The following is a 21,612-nucleotide window of genomic DNA, read 5'->3' on the forward strand; positions in this document are numbered from 1 at the left end:
TACAAGGACAGAAGTAACTAAAGCAGAACAATTCTGTATTACTTTCTTATTTCCATAAAGAAAATTCTTAAGGAAAGGAAAAATGATATGTGACAGATTTGTTCCCTAGCAGTGTTGTCTAAAATATTCAAAATAAAAATTAAAATCAATAACATATCTATCTTATGTAGGAGGAAGGGGAAAAATGTGTTACTGTAATAGCTAATGTACAGGGAGTTGACAAGGTCTGCTATTCTAAGCCCTTTCTCATCGCTATTCTACCAAAAGCACAATTTCTGTGAGGCCACACTCATACAGTTTGCTCAAGCTGCCAGATATTATGACACATCAGCAGAAGGTACGTGAAGAGGGAGTGGAACCTCCGTTGTGGGAGGTCTGAAGTTACGTAGATATGCAGAGCAGGAAGATGAGTTGGAAGATCTCTCAGGCTTTCTTCTGCTATATAAACTGTTGTTTTTCAACTACTCTGGTCATTTTCTCCTCTATAGATGGAAAGATGAGCAAATCTTTTTCAAAAAAATTCTCATGAGTAATGCCCATTCTCTCTCGCCTCCTAACCCACCCAATATGCTTTATTAGGTGCCTGTGTTGCTACTGGATAACTGTTCAGTTGATTGATCAGAGGATTATTGCTATTACTTAGAGAAAGGGGAGAAAAAAAAAAGCCTTCAATCTTAAAGGACTGCAGTTAGATAATTTCAGTTTAGGTTTGAGCAACTGATTCTTCTGGCTCATGTTACAGTGAACAGTTATCAGCTCTAAGCCTGGTATCCTTCTAGATTCTCTATTATATACCTTACATAACGATTTTAAATGTCACTTTATTAAAAAAATGGTAGAGTAGCTCCCATTTGCCACTTAGGTCCATGGTAGCTCATTTAAAAAAATAAAATTAGAAAATGGGGTGCACGATTCTGTTTACTTTGGTAGCCTTGTTTTGTCTCCCAGTTGAAATGTAGAGGAAATTTGGTAAGAAAACATCAAGAAAAGCACATCTGAACAATAGATCTCCTAAGCTGCAAAGGAAGAGGGGTCCAAGGATTTGATCTCCTGTTAGAAATAGGAAATTGAATCTCAGAGGGGAGTGTAATTATGCTTTTGCTGTGTCTCAGCATACCTGTATTTGGCTGCAGTCCTTTGAACAAATGCCATTTACTTTGTCGGAGTGGAATTTATTTCAGTCACATCCCTTAATTTCCTGAATGTTGCATCTGTACTCATTCCTAGGCTCCTCTAGTCAGATGAATATTAGTGGTTTCTAAAGAATGGCTGTTTGAGAAATGCTGAAGCAGCGATCTCGAGGGAACTCTCTTTTCCTATATATTTTCCTTGGTCTTCCACTTAGTGGAGGTGGAATGTGCAAGAGACCTATGCTATCAAGAAGCAGTCTTGGCTCTGTGCTACACAGATGATTATTTTTCTTTCTGTGGGCAAGTAAAGGTAAAGAGATGAGTGCTTGAATGGCATCAATTATTTTCCTATATTGAGAGCTTCACTCTTTTTCTTAGAATTATTTTATTATGGCTTAATACTTCCTAATTTTTTTAGAAGAAAAAACAAAACACATCAGGCACTCTGGCCTTTTTACAGTTTATGTATTGTCTTTCTAAGTATACTCAAGTTTGAAGACCTGGTAAACTCATTAGACAGCAATGGTAACTATATAATACGTATAAAAATTAACACTATAGCAAGAATGAAGTTAGACTCAGGTAAAATGTTTGCTCCAAAGTAAAATACGTAAAAGGAACATAATTTCTATGACCCATCATCACAATTAATAAACTTTTTGCAATTCTTTCTTATGAAATGAAGCCTGTTGCAGAGTTCAAGGAACAGTGTGCTGATTTTATACATACATACGTAGCTATTATGTATGTTTGGTGATGATCCATGCTCTGTAGTACGATTTAAGATTTATTATCACTTGATATCTCTTACTTTCACAAGGAACTTGAATTGTAACCTGGTTGGTGTTTCTGCCATGTATGCTGTAAGAGATATAAGGTATCTCTTATAGTACATTTTTAAGTGTTGGAGGAATGTTGTCTAAGGAGACCATCCACCCATATAGAGTTGCAAACGCAATTTATTTTTCATCTAAACAGTAATGTTCAACTACAAACAAAATAACGTTATATCTTATCTCTGTGTTCTTCCGGCTTTCCCCCTTTGTGTAACACAAGTTAGCGGTAACGTCACTTAGTTGAGAGATGGACTCCTGTGGTTAATATTGCTTGAGTGACTAGAAAGAGGGTGTTTGAGATTACCTTCCAGCACTTTTTCAGCATTAATATGTTTTTGCTTTGAAGAACCTGTGTTCAATTAGTCGTAGAATTTTAACTGAAAACAGATCTCTGTAAAAACAGGGAATGGATTTAAAACTGTTTAGGATGCATAAAATTTAACCCCATAAGCATGAATGCAGTAAGACATTTCAGGTTAGAATGGGAAAGACACCATGAAATATGTTTGTCCCATGAAAAGGTTCTCTTTTTCCGTGACTTCTCCTAGGTCTTGGCCACTTTCTGCACATAAGCAGTACCATTTGTAATTGTAGCATTTTTCCAGAACATCCTTTAGATTTCTGCAAGTTTGAGAAATTTATTCTACATAGTTGTATACTGAAAACTAAACAAGCACTATTTTATATACATTTCTTTTCTTTACAGTATAGACTTCCAAAAGAACAATCCAATACACAAGTTAACTGAAGAGGAACTTCTGGCTTTTACTTCAGTAAGTAACTTATCTGGACTTTTTACTAAACATTTTAATTTAATATTTAAGTTAAGTACCAAGCAGTAATTTACCCATCACATTAATCATGAAACTATAAAACAAATTGTTTTAGTGGTCAGTTGTTTCGTTATTTTTTTTCTGATTTTAAGAAACTGAATTGAAGTTTTATCCCATTTTGAATCATCCTCATGTGGGATAAGCTTGACGTCTAAAAATTTAATCTCACCTGAAAGCAGATACTAAACATTTTTCACTTGTTTTAGTTTTTATTAACTATATGAATGACAGTGTAATGTTAAAGCATACGTTTTCACAACAAGCTCTTTTATGGCACTGGTGTTCAAAGTGCTCTTCTTTTAACTGTGTTTTGTAAGGGGACTTCAAAAGAAACTGCAAATTTCTTCTATCAGATCTATTCAGTTTAAGTATCAGGTGTTCCACATAGACATGTTTCTTCCCAGCCCAGTGGATAATTTGTCTTCTTGCTGCAGAACAAATCTGTAACTTCCAAAAAAGCCTTCAAAATTCTAACTTACCTATTTCTTCAAAGTATTTTTTTAACCAAGACAAAATACAGCTTGCCCCTGCCTCAGTGCCTTCTGTTTTTTTGTGTTTTTTTTTTTTTTTCAGTAGTAGTTTACCTGAGGGAAGAAGAGGAAAAGGAGAGTGATTATATTGTCATTTTTACTTGCTTTGCAGTGTTAGACTTCAGCTTTAGTGCAATATAGGGTGCTTTGCTCTCCAACGCAAAGCTTGCAGCCTTAGACTCATTTTCCATAGCAGTACTATCTGGAAGAGTAAGTTCTTGTTGGAATTTGTGGATAAGATCTCAGCAAAAATCCTGTAGATTTCAAGTTAGATAAAATTGTATCACTTGCACATATGTGAAAGGATTGTAGACAGGAGGGTTAACCATGGTAATGTTTTTCTGGTCAAAAAAGAAGTTCTGTCTGGAAAATCCTAATTCTTTTATTAGATTGAATGTGAAGTAGGTTGGTTTTAAATTCATGCTTGTTTAGGACCCCATGATACTGCAGTACACATAAGATAGGAATGGGGGGAACTGAGTGAATCACTATAAAACAGTTTGTTATGTGTAGTCTCTTTATTTTTTCTGCAATTACTATAGTGCTTTCTGACTACATCCTCATACTTGCTGAAATGTGTCCTTTTTGCAATACAGTTCTGTTTTGTTTTTTAGAAAGGTTGGAATAGAGAGCAGGAAAATTAAGCCCATGTAGAACAGGTAGTAGGAATGAAGAAAACAGGTTAACCTAATATTGCAAATTTTTGAAAAAATTGTGAAACTTACAGTATATTTTTTTCAAAAATAAGGTTGTGCAGATATATACATTTTCCAGATGTGCATTATAATTTTGTTCTAACAAACCCGGCCAGTTTGTGTTTAAATAATATGTTTTTAATTGAGGGCCATCTGTGAAAACTCAGAATTTTACTTCTCACTTTTTATTTCCTGTCAAGCTCCCTAGGGTTTTTATATACTCCCTGCTTCAGTCTTCCCACTACCTCTTAGTCCACCCACTAATTCTTGGATGGAAAAGTGGTCCTGATATACCTGAATCTTGAATTAACTTCTCCACGTATTTTATCCTTTTAATAGAAAGTGGAGTGGTATTGTGGTAACAGAACATCTTTAATGAGACTGCTCCTATTCTCATAATTTTATGCGTTCCAGAATAATGAAATTTATAGTGAGGTTTACTTGTTTTAACACTTGGATTTGCAAACATTTAAACACTCTTCAGGTTTTACAGCAGAGGGGAAAAGTCATGGTAGCACATATACTAGGTAAGAAGGGTAATCAGCTTTACTCAGATGTTGTATTTGACATTGCTTGAGGCATCATATTACCTGATACCTGAGATGTAAGAGATTTGTTGGGTGAATTCATCATAATAAGAAAATTAAACTGCATTTTTCTGCCATCTAGTGGCTGATTACTCAAAAATCACGAGAGCCGATGAACTTGCTCCTTAAATACTTCCTGCAGTTGGGGGCTATGCCTCCAGAGATATATAGCTGAGAGATATGTTTAGGCTTCCCTATCACTTTGGGCTCTGATCAGGCAAAAAAAAACCAAACAAACAAAAAAAACACACAGAAGGATCTGTAGCAATAAATGAACAGGAATGTAGATCTCTCTGATAGTGTAGAGTTTAGTGTACAGCAGTGACTTAAAGATATAGCTGGTAACCTAACATTTAGAGTAAATAATAGAGTAAATAATAAATTTCAATATTGGAATAATGTTCTTTTAAACTTTAATTAAACTTTCCCAATTATCTGTCTGTAGCGACACAATTCAATCTTACTGTTATTTTCACTTTTGATCTGGACTTGTGCTCCCAAAATACAAATAAGAAGTGTGAGTTTTAACATTACAATGACAAATATTTCCTTGAAACTGAAAACAGAAATCAGACGTGAGCTTCTATAAGTTATTTTTAATAAAGGTGTCTTCTGTAGTGTTTGTGCTTCAGCTAGAAATTGTGGGCAGTAGAATTTCATGGTGAAATCTCTGAGCTATTCTGTGTCTTAGTTCCATCTGAGCTACTGAGGTAAGCAAATAGATTGCTGTGCTCCCTGGCAGTGGGGATGTTGTATGTGAATGTTAGCATGACCTTGGTTCTTACAGTGTCTGCCAGCTGAATGTGGAAGTGGCACTGCAAAATTTATCGATTGTACTTAAAGTATTTTTCTAAGCTTTAGTACAACCTAGTGATACAGACAATGAGCCCTATATCAATGCTGCTCATGGTAATTTCTTTAGCATCATTTAAACTACTATGTGTGTGTGTGCGTGTGTGAGCAGGCATCTTCTCAGCCTACATGTGGATTCCTAAATCTGCAGGCTGGTTAGATGGTTGTCATGCATTCATCTGATACCTGCTGAAATTTATCTTTCCCGAAGAAAGGTGGGCATTTCAAGATATCCTAGCATTCTTGAGAAATTTTAAGGCACTTGTCACAGTTCAGTGGATCATCAAGAGATCCTGTTCCTTTGGATACTGCAAAACAAATGCATGTGACCTGCAGGTTCTTTCTAGCAGAGAGATTTAAGGTCCAGGTAGTACGAGGGAGAAAGGATGATAAAAGTGAATTCTAGTAAATGATGTGGTCCTGCCTTTTATTAAGTGTAGTTTGGCAAACCAGCATTCTGAACTCCCATTTATATCTCTACAAGCCGAAAATGACTAGATCCTTAGGCTATATATGTATTTTAAACCACATACCATGCAGTCTTAAAAACAGCGCTATTAAAAATTGGATATTGCGGACAAATACGAAAGGATGATGATTGCTGCTATTTGTTTACTGAAGTGACTTGGGAATAGTTGCCATTGTCATGAAAGTACTAATGTTTTTAACTAAGAATTACTTTTAGAATTGTTGACTTTTGCATCAAGGTATGGAGGTGCACAAAATCCTGTTTAATTCTATATGTAACCTCATTGGCTGGGATAGTTCCTATTAGATAAGTAATTTGGTCTTCAGTGCTTGAGGTGTTCCAGTCAAATCTGTTCACCAGTCATCAGTGTAATATTTCAGCTTTTAAGCTGTTAACCTGTATCTGAAATTAGAAATATTTTATTTTCTTCTGCTTATAGTTAAATTGTTGATTTATCTTTACAGAAGAAATTTATCTCTCATAAACACAAAAATAAATGTTTGTTTTTAGAGGAAATTATTATTCTCATGCCTAAGAATTTACGGCAACAGTTATAGTGGTTTGTATGCTATTAAGAAAAAGCACTTGGACTCCCAAGAAAGCTAAGATTGTGTTTAGAGATCAGATAACACACAAATTGATTCAGAGGCATAGTTATGCATATTATATTTGGCAAACTTTCTGATTTAGCTTACTGAATATTGCATTAAAAAGCCATTTTCAGGAGAGGAAAAAAGAGACAGTAACCCAATATTGAAACCCGGTGCTTCTCTGTTAGAATTACTGGAGTTTTTCTCTTAATAAACCTTTTTCTCCAGAGCACTCTATATAGGAAATAGGAGGTATCTGATGCAAGGAATCCAAGAACTAACTCAGTATTGTTTTCACATGGAGGTTTTGTAGCTTAGTTTACTCCCAGAACCTCAGGTTCTGGGAAGGAATAACTACTAGATGGCATTGCGTTTTCTTCTTACAAAAGCAAAAAAAGCGTTTAAAAACAACACCTAATATTTAAGATTATACTCTGAAATACAAGTTCTTACAGCTTTCTAGAAAGCTTATACCATAGCTTATAGTGTACATACTAGAGAGTCAATTTAGTGTTTCATCATCTGATACAATACTCCTCCAACAGAATATCCAGGATTAAGGAGCTACAGCTGGTCTGTAACATTACCCCTGCCATCTGTCCTGGCCTTCACTTTATCCGGGGGAGAGGAGATGTGTGGCAAATGTGATGTGCACCTAGCGTCGTGTGGGAGAATATTGTGTTGTTTTTCTTCTCTTAGTGGGTTATGATCATATGACTTTGAGTGGTAGCAGCAGTATTAAACTGTAGGAGACAGAGGAAGAAAAGCAATGAAAGGCTGGGAACCAGAAGCCTCTTGCATTGTGATTCTCATATCTTAGCCCCTTATTTTTATTCTTTGTACAAGATGAGAAATGAAAGAAAAGGTATCTTGGCAAACTTAGCTGTGTTGGTTTATTATTCTCTTATGGAGAGTAGAGCAGTTGGTTTATTTGTTACGTGATGAAAACCTGGGCAAAGGAAGTTCTGACAGCTCTTCTGTCTATCAGCATTTTCTGCAGGTGAGGATGTCTTTCTGATGCTATTTTTTCTCTTTAAGAATAATAGCTTTTATTCTGTTCACAGTACATAAATATTTCACCTTCCTTCAACAAAAATACTTGATCATTCTAAAGTTGTTCCGATAATGCCATGAAGATTACCAAGGTCTGATTAACGACCCAGAGAATGTGGAGGAGACTGTCAAAATCCAAGGAATACTATGTATTCCAAAGATGGAGCAGATAGGAAGGAATAGATCACTTCCTTTGTTTTTCCAGTGTGTTGAATTACTAATTCCATAAGAGACTTTCTTTTTACTGAGGAATTTGAGAACAGTTGGACAGATTTTTTTTCAAGGTGGGCATTTGAGTGTAATAGAAACTGATGGTGTGTATAGTGCATTTGAAAATCACAGCAAAGAATCATAGTGCACATTTCATTGAGTGTGTGTGTGTATGTATATGAATTACTTCTGCTTTTCACTAAGAAGGGGTTTTCGGAGGAGAGAGAGGGTGAAAATGGGAATGCTTTGTTTCTGTCATCTTTTGTATCGCGTTTGTGATATTAATGTGGAACTAGGGAGCAATCAAATCACAGCACATGATATTTGTAATGTTAAGTCTTCCTATTAAAATCTCTGTAAAACTAACATGCCAATTTGGTTTCTAAAGAGCAGTTGTTTATATAGCTTAAATAAAAGCAGTGCATTTTTCTCTGCTGAGAAAATCGCTGCAGTTTTCTTTGTTTTATAACCAGCAAGAGTATTGAAAAGCTCATTAAGATTACCATGCGTCTCTACTGCTGTAACTTTTGTGGGCTTTATAAAAAGTTTCTTTCACTTCTTTTCTAAGCAGTGTTGCCCATTTTGAATAGTCTTTGCTGGTTACAAGATTATTATGCTGCAAAGACTTTCTCTCTGAAAAGCCCTGCTAATAGCACTAGTAAGACTTATTTTTCTTTAGGTTAATGAATTAAAAGCTATTCTATCCTTTCTTTCTTTCTTTTTTTTTTCTAAGCACTCTTACTGAAAAGCCTGAATCCTTTTCCAGGAATGTCAGCATCCAAACACTGCTGCTAATTTAATGCATGTATGTTTTCTGGTCCATCACGCATTACTGGAAAATCAGATGGAGCATAGCAAAAGGGAAGGTTCCTCTTTCCACAGAAGCATCATGTGCAAAGGCTCAACTAGATTTATTGGATGCTGAGTCACCAAGTGTCTGGTACTTACATTTACAACGTATCGTGAATACGAAATTAACCTAGTGTTACCAGTTATTTTTGCTGCTGTTCTGTTGTGTGTGTTTAGATGTTTTAGGATACATTAACTGGATGCTGTAGCGCATGTGTTGCAGGGCAGGGGGGAAGCTTGCATTCCATTCCAAAACTGGGATTAAGTAACGGTCTGTTTGAAGTTGTTTTATTTTACCAAATATCAGATTTCAACATAACTGACACTTTCATCTCTTTCAACTTTGTTCTCCTCTGTGGTCTGCATTCTTCCCTGAGTCCATGGAATCCGCAGCTCTGCTTGCATCATCTCTTACAGGAGATGATTCCCAGTTTATTGTGAGTGCGAAGAAATTTGGGATTGCCCTTCCTTTTTAGAATAGTCTGCTCTTTCATATAGTCTGTACAGAATTACTCAATAGATTTTAGTGGTCTCACTGAAACCACAGTGGTAAGAGAACATGCAAATCATGTTTTAATATTAATAGATTATTCTCTTGTCTAAGAGTTTGCGAAGTTAAGCAGGCAAATTTGATGACAGTTAGTAACATTTTTTCCCACAGCAGCCTTTCTTCTCCCCCTCCTCCTTCATCTTTATCTATCAGCAGCTCACTTATTTTTTCTAGCAGCCTCTCTGACAGCTGGTTGACATGTTGCAGGCTTCCCTTCCCCCTCTCGTGTCCTTCACCAGCTATAACTATTATAATTTACTTCAACAAAAAAGTTTTGGAGTTCATGGCATCAAGATGATGAAATTAAACCCCTCATTCAAGAAAAGGCTGCTTGATATATCATCTGACGGGAATGAGACCTTCTCACTACTCAGTGCAGTGCTTAATGTTCGCGTTTTGACAATATTTTGATGATCAGTTCAATTCATATATTATCACTACTAGTAGTCACTTCTCTATTTGAAGTGATGTTGTGTGATCTTTCTGTTTGGATGAGGAGGGGAGAGATAAACCAAACAAGAGCTAATCCAAGTCTTTGGTTTTTTGAAATGGTTTTGTTCTTGTACTGTATATGAGGAAGAATTATTTTTAAAGTTTATTTAGCTCTCCTAATGTCTTGCCCTTGTCTTCTTTGCCTAGTTTTAACATTGCCTCTTCATTTGTTCTGTTCCTAACCAAGCATTTCAAATATGACTCTAACCTTCCTTGTTTCATAGCGTCTGAAAAATCAATGTAATTGAATTCTTGTTCACTGGTCAGTTGCTACTGTCTCTAAGCAAATGAGTTTAATTTACTGTATTCCTATCATCTGTGTAGTTTGAACTAGAAGTGGAACACTGCTTCCATAAGTGTCCCGAACAGTCCATCTGTTCTATATTAAAATGAAGTATTGAAAAAGTAACAGATTTTTTTACTTCAAATAGAATGTCATAGTCTTTAATTAAAGTCATGAAGAATGTATTTTTTCTTTCCCCAAAAGAGTTCTGAAGTATATAAATCTGATACTGTCTTTGATTCATTTCTCATTGTTAAAATGCTACTTAGAGGGGAAAAAAAATAACAAGAAACAACCAACAAACACAAAACCAGGTACAAAGTATTTTTCGATTCTAACTGCTTTGGGAAAAATAGAAGATAGATTTATGTCTTAAGTTCATCTGAACCTGCTTCGTTATGAAAATGTCTAATGTTTTTTCCTGTTTTTTTTATCTTGAAATTTTAGGTAGCCAAAGTACTGGAAGGGATTTCTAATTGGAATTTTCTTCTAAGGTTTTATTATTGGGCAATATAAGAACTTTGTGAGAAAAAATATTTAATCGAGTTCTAAGTGTACTAAGCCAAGGGCTGTTGAGGGGAGGGAGAAGTAAGGAGGGTAAATCTGTTTTTACCTGTTTTTAAAAAATGTTCCTGGACAAATTCTTACAGCTTGGATTCAGCAAAATATTCATTCGCATGCTTATCGTATCCTCATTTGAGTTCTGTTCAGCAAGAAACATATCTCAGTCTTGTGTATTTGCACTGTGCTGCCTTTGTAGAAGTATTCAGTTGACTTCAGTATGTTGTGGAAAAGCATGGTACTGTCTGTCTTGCTTAAGAACAAAGGTTAAACAGGTCTGATTTTGGTATTTTTGTGTTTCCTTTCTCATCTTTTATTAAAAGCAGGAAGTTTAAAAGTAAAATGGAATTTTCAAGTGCTGTTGACTAGAAATCAATTTAATTTAATTTACAAAACTTCACAAAAATTAATTTAATAAATTAAATTAATTAAATTTAAAAATTAAATTTAAAATTTTAAAATTAATTTAAAATTAATTTAATTTAAAAACATTTAAATTCATCTGTATGTAGGTTGTGTACATTTATTTTACTTGTAATCATTTAACGCATCAATTCTAGTACTGATCATGTACTAAGCTGTACATTATGAATAAAGGAAAGAAAAAAAGCAAGTATTCTTGCCAGTAGGCCCCACCGCTCTTTTTTCAACCACAAATGCATTTTACTAGGGTAACTTTGATGTTGATAAGCTAAGTGTTATTTAGAAAAATTACTTGAGATAGCAAATATCCAAGAAAATTTCAGAAGGTCATTTGCATGAAGTGATTTTGACCATTATGAGAAGTAATTTCCAGTTGCCTGAATATAGAATAGGAAAGGATCGCAATGTATATCATAAATGAGCATCATCATTACTGTGAGAAAACTCAGACTTTTTTGCTCTGTAAAATTTATATGGTTAGCATATATGATGATGTGGTATGGCATAACTACTTCTGACATGTTTGGATTGGCTGCATTGATCATGGCAAGTGGAGTTGTTAGCTATGAAGACTATTCAAATGCCAATAAAATGTTTAAAAGCATCATGTTATATTTGTTTCAATTTGTAAAGATATTTTTAAAATATTTAAACTATTTGTTTTCTATATGTGAAGTTGAGATGTGAGGCCTTTCTGGAACTGAAGTAAAAATCATGAAGCTACATAGGAGTCAGTGTATTTTTGATGTATTTGGAAAGACATCGCTGCCCTGCCTATATAATCCTTAAGCATGTATTGCATTAGTTAAGTTGGAGCTTGGCCTTTTTTCTCCTGAGAGACTCTGTCTTGTCAGCTAGATTTTTAAGTACATTTGTCAGAATATGTTGGCCAACACATTCTACAATGACTGCTATCATAGTCTAGACAAAAGAGGAGAGAGAAAACTTTTACAGATATTTAAAAATAGACTGTGAAAGATCTCCCTGCTCTCTCTCGCTGCTGGAAGCATTGTAAAATGAGATGTTTGATTTTAGAATTACAGCACTTGGAGAGAAAACAGCACATGCATTTGCATTCCCACAAATTAGTACTGTACCTGCTTTGTATATATCATTGGCTAAAACTGGATGTTTTCTTTTGGTTTTTAGTTTAATACATGTCAATAGAAGCCCTTTCAAGTTTAGAATAACTGAAAGGAATATGTTTAGCAAATATTTTTTATTGTTTTTAACGTCTTTCATGGTTGGAAGCTCAGAACAAGACTCAGAAAGCAAGTCAGTTGAGTGGAATAAGGCTGTTCCTCATCCTACCACTTACTCTCTAATAATTGTAGTGTATATAATTATATATCTGTGTATTCTGTATCTTCCTCTTATCTAATAGTAGACATGTTTATTTATGTGTCTGGTGAATCTCTAACAGAACTGTGTAAATGCAAAGCTTAGAGGTACACAACTAAAAAGGCTGCCTCTTGCACGTTGAAGGAAAATGTCTCTTTTGGCTGCTTTTCACAACTATTTTAATAAACTACTGTTGTTTATATGCATAATATAACTAAAACTAGACTTGGAGTCTCAATCCATTTCAGCTCATGCCTTTAACTACTTTTGAGTCTAAACATAGCCCAGACATTGTCTTTGCTTTGGTCTCTAGGTGAATATATTCAGAGTACAACTTCTCTCTTCATAACCTTGTCAGATTTAGGAATGTTACTCACTTCTGCACACTAAGATAGGTTTTTCTTTCATGTTTCCCAGCAGTCTCAGTCATTTTTTCCAGTGTTATTCATGTTTGCCAATAGCAGCATCCCACTTGCTTTAGTTATTCTTTCTTCATCATGCCATATTCCCCTCGGTCCAACTTTGTCAGCTCTCACCTCCCATCTATTTATCTGACCTTCACTTTTACTCTCATCGTTCCTGATTCCTTTTTTCCTCACATGTTCCTATTTTTACTCCTTTCCTTCCTGACTTTTGCATGCTGCTTGAGGAGTCAGTCTTTTCAGGGCCGTTCTGTCTTCAGTCTCTGAAAGGAAGGTGGCTGCAGCTTTGTTGTGTTTCTGGAAACCCAACTTCAGCACGTAAAGTTTAATGCCAGGCTGCTAGTGACTTCCAGCAGTTTGATCCTATTGCGTGTAATGGGAACAGTAGCTCTTTAATGAGACAGACCACTTGTACTGGTGAAGTCAGGAATTGGAAGGAATCAGAACCCAAATATTTTTAATGGACATGAAGACTTGTTAACATGCTCTTTTCTGGGAAACTGCTGAGACTGTCCTAGAACTCCCACTGAAATTGTCACCTCCAGACTTTGACTCTAGCCACTTAGTCCACCAAACAGGAATTGAGACATGCCTCTTGCGTTCAACATGACATTTATCTGTGAACACCAAGGATTGCTATATGTAGATTCATGAATTACAGAGACTGTTGTAGGCAAAATTCCTGTGGTGGTTGCTGGCATTCAAAACGGGAAAACCAGGTATGGCACATTCCCGGTAGAATCCTGTCTGGCCCTGTGTGGATTTTCCTGTACTGTGCCTCATCATTCTTCTCCATACAGCTGTTTTTTACCAGACTGAAGATTGCAAAGATGTTGTATGTAAATTCTATACATTGTTCTGACATAGCTTAATAGTAGAGTCAGGGTCAGGCTTACTATAAATCACTGGTTTAGGCATGTAATTCTTACTGAGTTGTCTTGGCTGTCTGAGTTACAGAAAAAAATGTAATATCTGATTTTGACTAGTTAACATCATTATAGAGTGGTTTTATAAATAGCATTTTTGCAATGTAAAAACTGTATGCAACTGTTTAAGTATTCTTGTTATGACATTGACAAATCTGAAAGTTTTGAAATTGTGGAAACATTAAACTTGTTCTTTCTCAAGATGACAATTGTGTGTATGCCTTTTACTGAGGGATGTGAAAGGAGGTTTTAAGGTTCCTTTGTGCTGTATAACTTCTATGGTTGGACTCCAAATTTATCTGAGAACCAGTATTTTTGCTACTCTACATTACCTTCCAATGCAAAAGATGCTCAGTTAACGTATTTTAAGGATAATTATAGCAAATGTTTATTTGTCCTGAAGTTTTATCATTGCAAAAGGAAAGGTAAAATTTCTGTTAGAGTATTTATGGCGTATTAAATAGCAGCAGCATACAAAGCAGTATTCTTCCAGGGGCTGTTGGTCAGACTAAACAAACAGGAAGCATCACTTAAGCACTATGGAAAAAAGAGTGGAGAGCTCATAAATGTGACTAGGCGGTGGGGAGTGGACAGTCCCCACTATCCGGGGGCAATTGCATAAGGATCTGTCAGGCCCAAGGGATTTTACAGTGGTCCTGAGTGCTGCAAACATTGGTTTTGCCCGCAAAAGCTCAAACAGTCAAAGAATCATTTTAAAGTGTTTCAAAAAAATAAAAAATAAATACAGGCTTAAACAGTTGACCAACCTAAAGAAAGTATTGACAAATCATGGTTCTTGCCTGTAGCTGCAGGCAGCAATACTGTAAATGGAAAGATGAAAATTCATAACTGACTCTCTCCAAAAAATAGGTTTCAGTCAGCAGAGGATAATTTAATCTCTGATGTTGTCTATTCCAAAAAGTTCCTTGTTAGAGGAGAGGCAAGGATGGGGCTTGGATGGAGCAAGTAGGCCAGGGGAATTAAGAGCCTTCTGTGCTAGTGTCCCAGGGAATACCTGCTCGGGGGATATGTATCACATGTTGCCTTTCCCATGCTGTCAATTTGAATGGAACGTGTTTGAAAGTATTCTCCATGGGCAGTGATTGTTGTTCTTCCTTCCTTTTTTTCAGTCATTTGCTTTGTTTGTCGAGGCTAAATAGATTGTAAGTCATCAGACTGCATGTACTATTGCATACAGTCCTGAAACTATCTTGATCATGTATAGCTGTTCTTAAATTCACTTTTCTACCACCTTTGCAGAGAGCAATTTTTTTTAATATGCTATTTTTTTTTTTAGGATATTAGCAAAATAGCACGTGACATGTTTAGAACCTTGGCATAGACTAGGGAAATCTGGGGTTGAGTAGTTCAGAGAAATTTGCTGTTGTTTAATACCCAGGGAAATCCGTATCACTGGTAGTGAAGAGTTAAAGTCTAGCCATTTGAATCCAAAAACCTGATTTATAGCTGTTGAGATTGGGCCTTAGGAAATAAATGCAGTACTGTGATGTGGTGTGGGAGTCTGTACTTATGCTGTTTCAGGAGTAGGTCCAAACCACAGACCTGAAGAAGACAATGCTACTACAGTCAAATCTGGCTCAAGTTATTTTCAGCATAACACAGAATAAGTGATACGTTTGGCGCAGCAGAGCGTGTGTCAGTAATATGGCTGGACTCTATTCTAAGTGAAAATAGAAGCCATATCTTATGTGGTTTACCCTTCACTAGTCATTGAAAGCAGATTCCTTTAAAGAAAACAGTATCTTCATTCTGCGCGACATTTCCTTTTCTTCTCTAGTTTCTTCCTTTTCCTAAAGAAAAGTGATTGAGAACTTCCAAGGATAACTTACTTCTGAACTTTAATAAAAAAAAATATATATTTTTTTAATTTTTGTAAGAGGATAGAATATGTATACTACTTGATATCATTGCAGAGTGTTAAGCTCTTAGAAACCTTATAAATGTCAGCCCACAAATGTCTATTAATGCAGAAGAAAATTAAAATAATCCTGGACATCCAGGATAGACCTTGCAGTTTGGATGTAGAACTCAGATAAAACTGTTATGCTGTTATTAGAAAGTAGAAACTCCTAAGGGAACAAAAACATTAAAACATCCCTAGCAGAACTTGATTTGCATTGATTTCTCAAATGTTTAAGATTACTTTGATTTATGTTCCTTTCATAGGCCTCTCTGAAAGTTACTACCTGCATGTGTTCAAGTTAAATAGCACTGTGCTATACAGGATTAAAGAATCATGTTTATAGCTCACCATGCATCTCCCTACTTTTTGTTTTATTTCTGCTCCACACCACACAAGCTAATCTGAGCTTGCTTTTTTTGCGTTTGTTGCATCCACATCCAGCTAAACTTGGAGTCTTTTATTGTTTCCATTGAAAATTCCTCAGTAAGTGTAAATCTTTGTAATCCTTTTATGTAACTTTTTCTGTGGAACATAGGAGGCATCACTTGCAAGAGAATGTTTCTACAATGCTCATTTTCTTTGAACTTTTTCTTTGTGTATAATATGCCAGACCTTCATCTGAGTTTTACCTGCAGAGGTGTAGGAACAACCCCATTTGCCCTGATGTCATATCAAATGGCAGATCAGTTCTGCTATTAGTTACATTCGCAGCTAGCTGGAAAGGCAGTCATCACATCCTTGTGTTTGTTGTAATTCTGATTGGAGATCAGACTCCGGTATACCTATGTCCGCATCAAGTGACCTGCCTTAATTCCATTTTCTCAATCCAAACAACGTTTGCGTGTTTCTGAGTTGCAGGGTTATGAAGTGAGACAGGAGATTTTCCAAGAAAAACCATAGAAACATCCAACTTACGAGAAAGCTCAGGAAATCTTGATGTGTATTCAGAAGACATAAAGACTATAGCAGGAAGAAGAAACAGATATGGACTGAGCTTTGGATGTAAGCATGGTTATAGCAAGTGCTTAACCGTTTCCCTGTACACTACTGAAAAGTGTGCTTGGGGAGGAGGAGAGAGAAAGTCATTTTGATTGGTATTCTTCATGCGTGTGAGGAAGTTTGTATGGAATCAGAAGGAGAGAAAAAGAAAGATGCAGCCTTTCACAGAACAACATTTAGATCTGGTAGTAAAGGCAGAAGACAGAGAGACAGAGACCTTTTGTATGTTGGTTTTTGTTCCCTGTCCTTCAAAAATAAAATTCAGCTGGCCTAGGGATAACTTCAGGTTCCAAATGAGACGTCCATGGAGAGGGAAGTTGGATGTTTTGCTAACTAATGATACTTGCAAGAACCAAGACCAGAGGTAAGGTAGCCTCATTTTACCTGAATGTTACCTGTGTTGCCGTTTCCAGAAAAAGTAAGATGAACAAAGAGAAGCTGTGAAGTCTGAGGATATTTTCTTTGGGGAAATCATTCTTTTTCCCATCATGACTTCTGGTCATATTGCCAGCTGAGTATGCGGAGTCTGAGTATTAACTGAATGAAGGAAAGGAATAACCATAGTTTATAGCTGGGAAGTAGCTGTGGTGGTTCTGTTTTGTTTTTCCAGTGAAGTGCTTTCTTTTAAAGGTAGGCAGGAGAAATAGGTGAAGAAAGGTGCTGAAGTGTCTTGACATTTCTAATGAGGATAGTAACAAAATATTCTGAGCAGATAAGAAGTGATAGTTTTTGTAGTATTTAGGCAGAGTTGAACTGTTAGTTAGTTACAACTGTTACTTGCAGCTGTGTTAGTTGCAAGTTAGCAGATGCATTTATTTTGGAAAAAAAATCACACACAACTCTTCAATATCCCTTTCTAGTAACTTCAGTGAAAAGAGACATTGTGTAGTCCTCTTATTACAAACTATTCTTGGTTTTCTTTGTGTGGCTTTTAAAGTGCCATCTACAGGAATATGATTAGTTGTCTTCAGAGGCAATTAAGAAGAGTTGTATACCACAGGGTTGTCTGCTCTTTCCAAAGAGACAGGTCACTTAATTAGGGGGATTCATGTTCGTTTGCATCTATTACTAGCATAGCAGTTAGCATAATACTGAAACTGATTAAATTTCTGCAAACACGTTTCCCAGCTGGATTCTTGCCTTAAGTTAAAAATTATATAACACAGTGTGAGGTACATCTGAGGTGTTTTTTTCTTCACACGCACACCCTTCCTCCCTCCTCATCCCCCCCAAATCCAAAGAAAGTCTGTTTTTAGAACATGTTCTTTTCCATTACCCAGATGAAACAATCATTCCAGAAGGGTCTGCAGTCCCATGACAAGCTTCGGGGAACCAAACAAGATTTGAGACTGGAAAGTGAAATTGTTGAGGACATGTGTAGGGGATTTGTTGGCAGTTAGCACCTCAGCTGGGCATCTAACCTAGGTGCTTTAGCTAGGAACTTAGTCTTATTCATAAAGTCAATGCAACTGTAGGGTCTTAGGGAGCTCCTAAGATTGATGCTTGTTCAAAATGGTCTTTTGAAGGAAGTTTCCTATCACCTCAGACCTAGGGAGGCTAACTTCCGAGCTTTCCTGCCTGATTTTTATTTTTCATACATACTATGGAAATGGCCCAAAAGCCAGCACAGTTTTTGAGCTGACACTGCATCAGTTAAGGGTTGGAGGGGGGAGGAGAATAGCTGTTCTTTGCAAGATAGATATCAGAAGGAGTAGAGTTGTTGCGTAAAAGCAATGCCATGAAGGAGAAATATATTTAGAGTGATTGGAGGGATGGAACGTAAGGATTTCATTGGGTTGATGTTATCAGGAGCCTACCTATTTGCTGCAGAACATAGCATTTGAGTAAAGTTAAAAAAAATAAAATAAAATAAAAAAATCATGGAGCATACAGTTAGTGAAAGTCTGTTATACTTCTCATACAGAGTAGTGGAATATTTTGTAAATATTGTGAGAAGAAAATCTATTGTAGTCTCTCTTAGCTTGAGTTGATTATGCCAGCTACTAAGTGATTTCTGTTATGTATTTATTCAGTATACATCCAGATACGATAAATGCTAGGTAGATAAATTTCAGAGAGTCAGTCACTTGCAAATTGAGATTTAATGAGATACTTAAAAAATTAAAATTAAATTTAGATAAGTGCAATATAATTACTGCTGTAGTGAGTATAACATTCACTTCTAAATCAGTCTAGTCTAATCTAAACTGTTTAACCAAGACTTTTTTTTAAACGTCTTTGCATACATTTTCCATTATAAAGTGTGGAGAGACAAGAAAGTAAACTTGGAAAGACTCTTCATAGCTGCAGATGGTGTGGAAGGGCACTGTCCATTGTGTGTGTGTACATATATCTTATGTAAATGTATAGAATTAATTCTTTGTTGCAAATATGTTCAGGTACCTAAAACTGAAACTACTGATGTAAAATAATCCCATTCAAACACAATAAAATATATAAAATTCCAAAAGTAAAATAAGTCAAATAGTGTCTTCCCATTTTAGTGGTCAAATCGAACAAAAGGTACTCAGTATTTACAATGATGTAATGTTACAACTTTAGTGCCAAGGCTACCAGACAAGACTAGACAAAGCAAATTTTAAGAATACCATTCTAATTAAACCAGTCCCTTGGTGTGGATCACTGATGGTGTTTTGGCCTTGCTCTTGACTTCTTAACATCAAGAGGTATTTCTAACGGCTGCGGCTAAGAGCTTAAAGGCCAACTCTGCTCACGATCAGCTAACACCTGTTGCGGTGAAAAGTTATTTTAGTTGTACAGGCCCAAGATTAGTTTTATAGACCGAAATAAACCCTTGTCATTGACTTGAGTGAATAGCTTTAGACTTCAGAAAAAATATGCTGAATGTGTGGTCTAAACCAACAGAAATGTATATGGAATATTAAAGTAATACTGGAAAATGGCACTGTGCATATGCTGATGTCTTGGCTGGTGCAGGAAAGTAAATCTTATCCTCTGTCACTTTAATACTTTTAGGATTTCTGCCTGTCTCTATGATTTACCTAACTGACAGTCAGATATGATTCATGTAAAAAGAAAGCAGCATTCAAATAACGATAACTTGAAGAGACATTAAAAAAATGAAAAGTGATCATGCGATTGTCTTTGTAATGTGCTATCTTGACATAACTCATTAAAATCAATAAAAGACCTAATAAAGAAAAATGCGTAACTTCTGCTAATACATGTCATATAGACTCAAGCACTGTATAATTTTGTGTTTGTTACAGTGCAAAGGTCCTGGCTCAGTACTGTAAAGGTGCCATGTAGAATTTATATTAGATACTGTTAGGCAAGAAAATATTTAAGACCTGACCAAGTAATAACACATTTTCCCCATTGAACACTGAAAGAGAAACAGTAACGCAGGACTTGGAATAATGCCTGAAATGTAATTCATTTTAAGTGTGTAATACAAGTTGTGGTGTTTTCAAAGAAAATCTAAAGTCCTTATCTTGATAACTTTTGCCTGAGGACTGTTTAATGAATTAGGAATCTGTAACTCCAAAGACTTGCATATTGTTATTTATTTAATTTTTAAAAAAGGAAAAAAGGTGGGGTATTTGTCAAAGCATTATGGGCAAAGATGTGGTCAACTACCACCTAAAATCACTGTCAGTTTAGTAAGGAAAAAATCAGAAATTTAAAAAACAGTTGTTTTCATGTTGATGAATATACAGTTTTAATTTGTAGGATAAATTGATAATATTTTTGGTTCTCTCATCCAAATCAGCTGTAGATTGTCTTTAAGTGTAGAATAGCATTCAGTGTTGAGTGAAAGTGAGAAATTAAAAAATGCATCGAGGCATATACAGCACAGGTTTGGATCTTCTCTGCCTTTCTACCTGTTAATCACCACGTATATCCAGTGTTACAAGGTTTATGGAAGCCTTGTGTTTTGTAAGTGTGAAAATACTATTTTCCTTGTTTGTTTCCTTTACGTTGTTCATGTCACTAAGGTCATAATTATGCCAAATAGGATTAAAATTTGTCAGGCATCATCTGGAGTGAGATTGTAATGTAATGTTTTTACTTGTTGTGCCTTAGAAAGACTGAAGGTATTCATAACTAATAAAATATGTCTGGAGAGTATATGGACTTTTATCTTCTAACTTCTTGTGCCTAAAACAATCCTATTGTTTTTAGAAATTAATAGTTTATTTTGGAGGTTTAGTGTCATGAACAGATGACCACATTTTTGTCATATTAGTAGGTCTTATACAGTTCTAGATACATGCAATCAAATAACAAACTTCATTAATACTTGTGAAGGCGTGGAGTTTATAGGCACTTAAATTACCACCCTAATCAGCGGTATAAATTCCAAAAATGATCATTTGGGAATGTTGTCTGTGGTGCTAGTAGTTAGAGATGACAGAAGCTGCTGTGAGAAGATGATTTGAAACAATTGCTTCATCATCCTATTTGTTTGTTCCCAACTTAACCGCTGTTCTTCTTCTTCTGTTATGTAGTCGTGATGTTTTATACGAATCAATGATTTTAGTGTAGGTTCTGTTAGTATAATCTCTCATGTACAAGGAGTGAAGTTGCTAGGCTAATAAGCCTAATTCAGGTTTATGTTTTGCTGTCACCTTTTCTAACTCACCATCCAAAAGGAATTTTTATTTTTTTTGTGTTGAAAGAATATGTTTGAATTTTGAATCTGAAGTCAATATCTAGGCAATACTCTGAGAAATATAAATTATTATATATTTTACATAAAAGCATATAAAATTGGGAGGAATTTCCATCTGAACTTCAGATTATTCAAACTCAGTAAACTGATGGTTTGTGAAATGGAGGAGCTCCCCTGCTAGTATCAAAACCCACAACCTCTCCAAAACAATGATGTTTGGTTTTTGTATGGGATGAATTAAATAAGGATTCACAGATAAGTGTTTTAATTAGTTTGAGGGTTGAATTTTAAGGCAATTGTATAATGATATGTAAAGAGAATTACATATGATAATTATATATCATTTATAGGTAAGAATACAAATGATACACAAAAATAGAGAGATCTTTATGTATAATAT

General features: G+C 35.5%; 1 protein-coding gene across 3 annotated transcripts in view; it reads left to right on the top strand.

Moving 5' to 3' along the window:
• TTC27 (tetratricopeptide repeat domain 27) overlaps positions 1-21,612 on the top strand; it is a 113,212-nt gene that overhangs the window by 29,743 nt on the left and 61,857 nt on the right. For all 3 annotated transcript variants that reach the window (XM_083829075.1, XM_083829073.1, XM_083829074.1), the window contains exon 9: positions 2,673-2,739. In XM_083829075.1, coding sequence (XP_083685201.1) covers positions 2,673-2,739 — 67 coding nt within the window. The remainder of the gene's footprint in view (positions 1-2,672; positions 2,740-21,612) is intronic.

The sequence above is a fragment of the Anser anser genome (assembly GCF_964211835.1).
Source record: "Anser anser genome assembly, chromosome: 3".
Lineage (NCBI taxonomy): Eukaryota > Metazoa > Chordata > Aves > Anseriformes > Anatidae > Anser > Anser anser.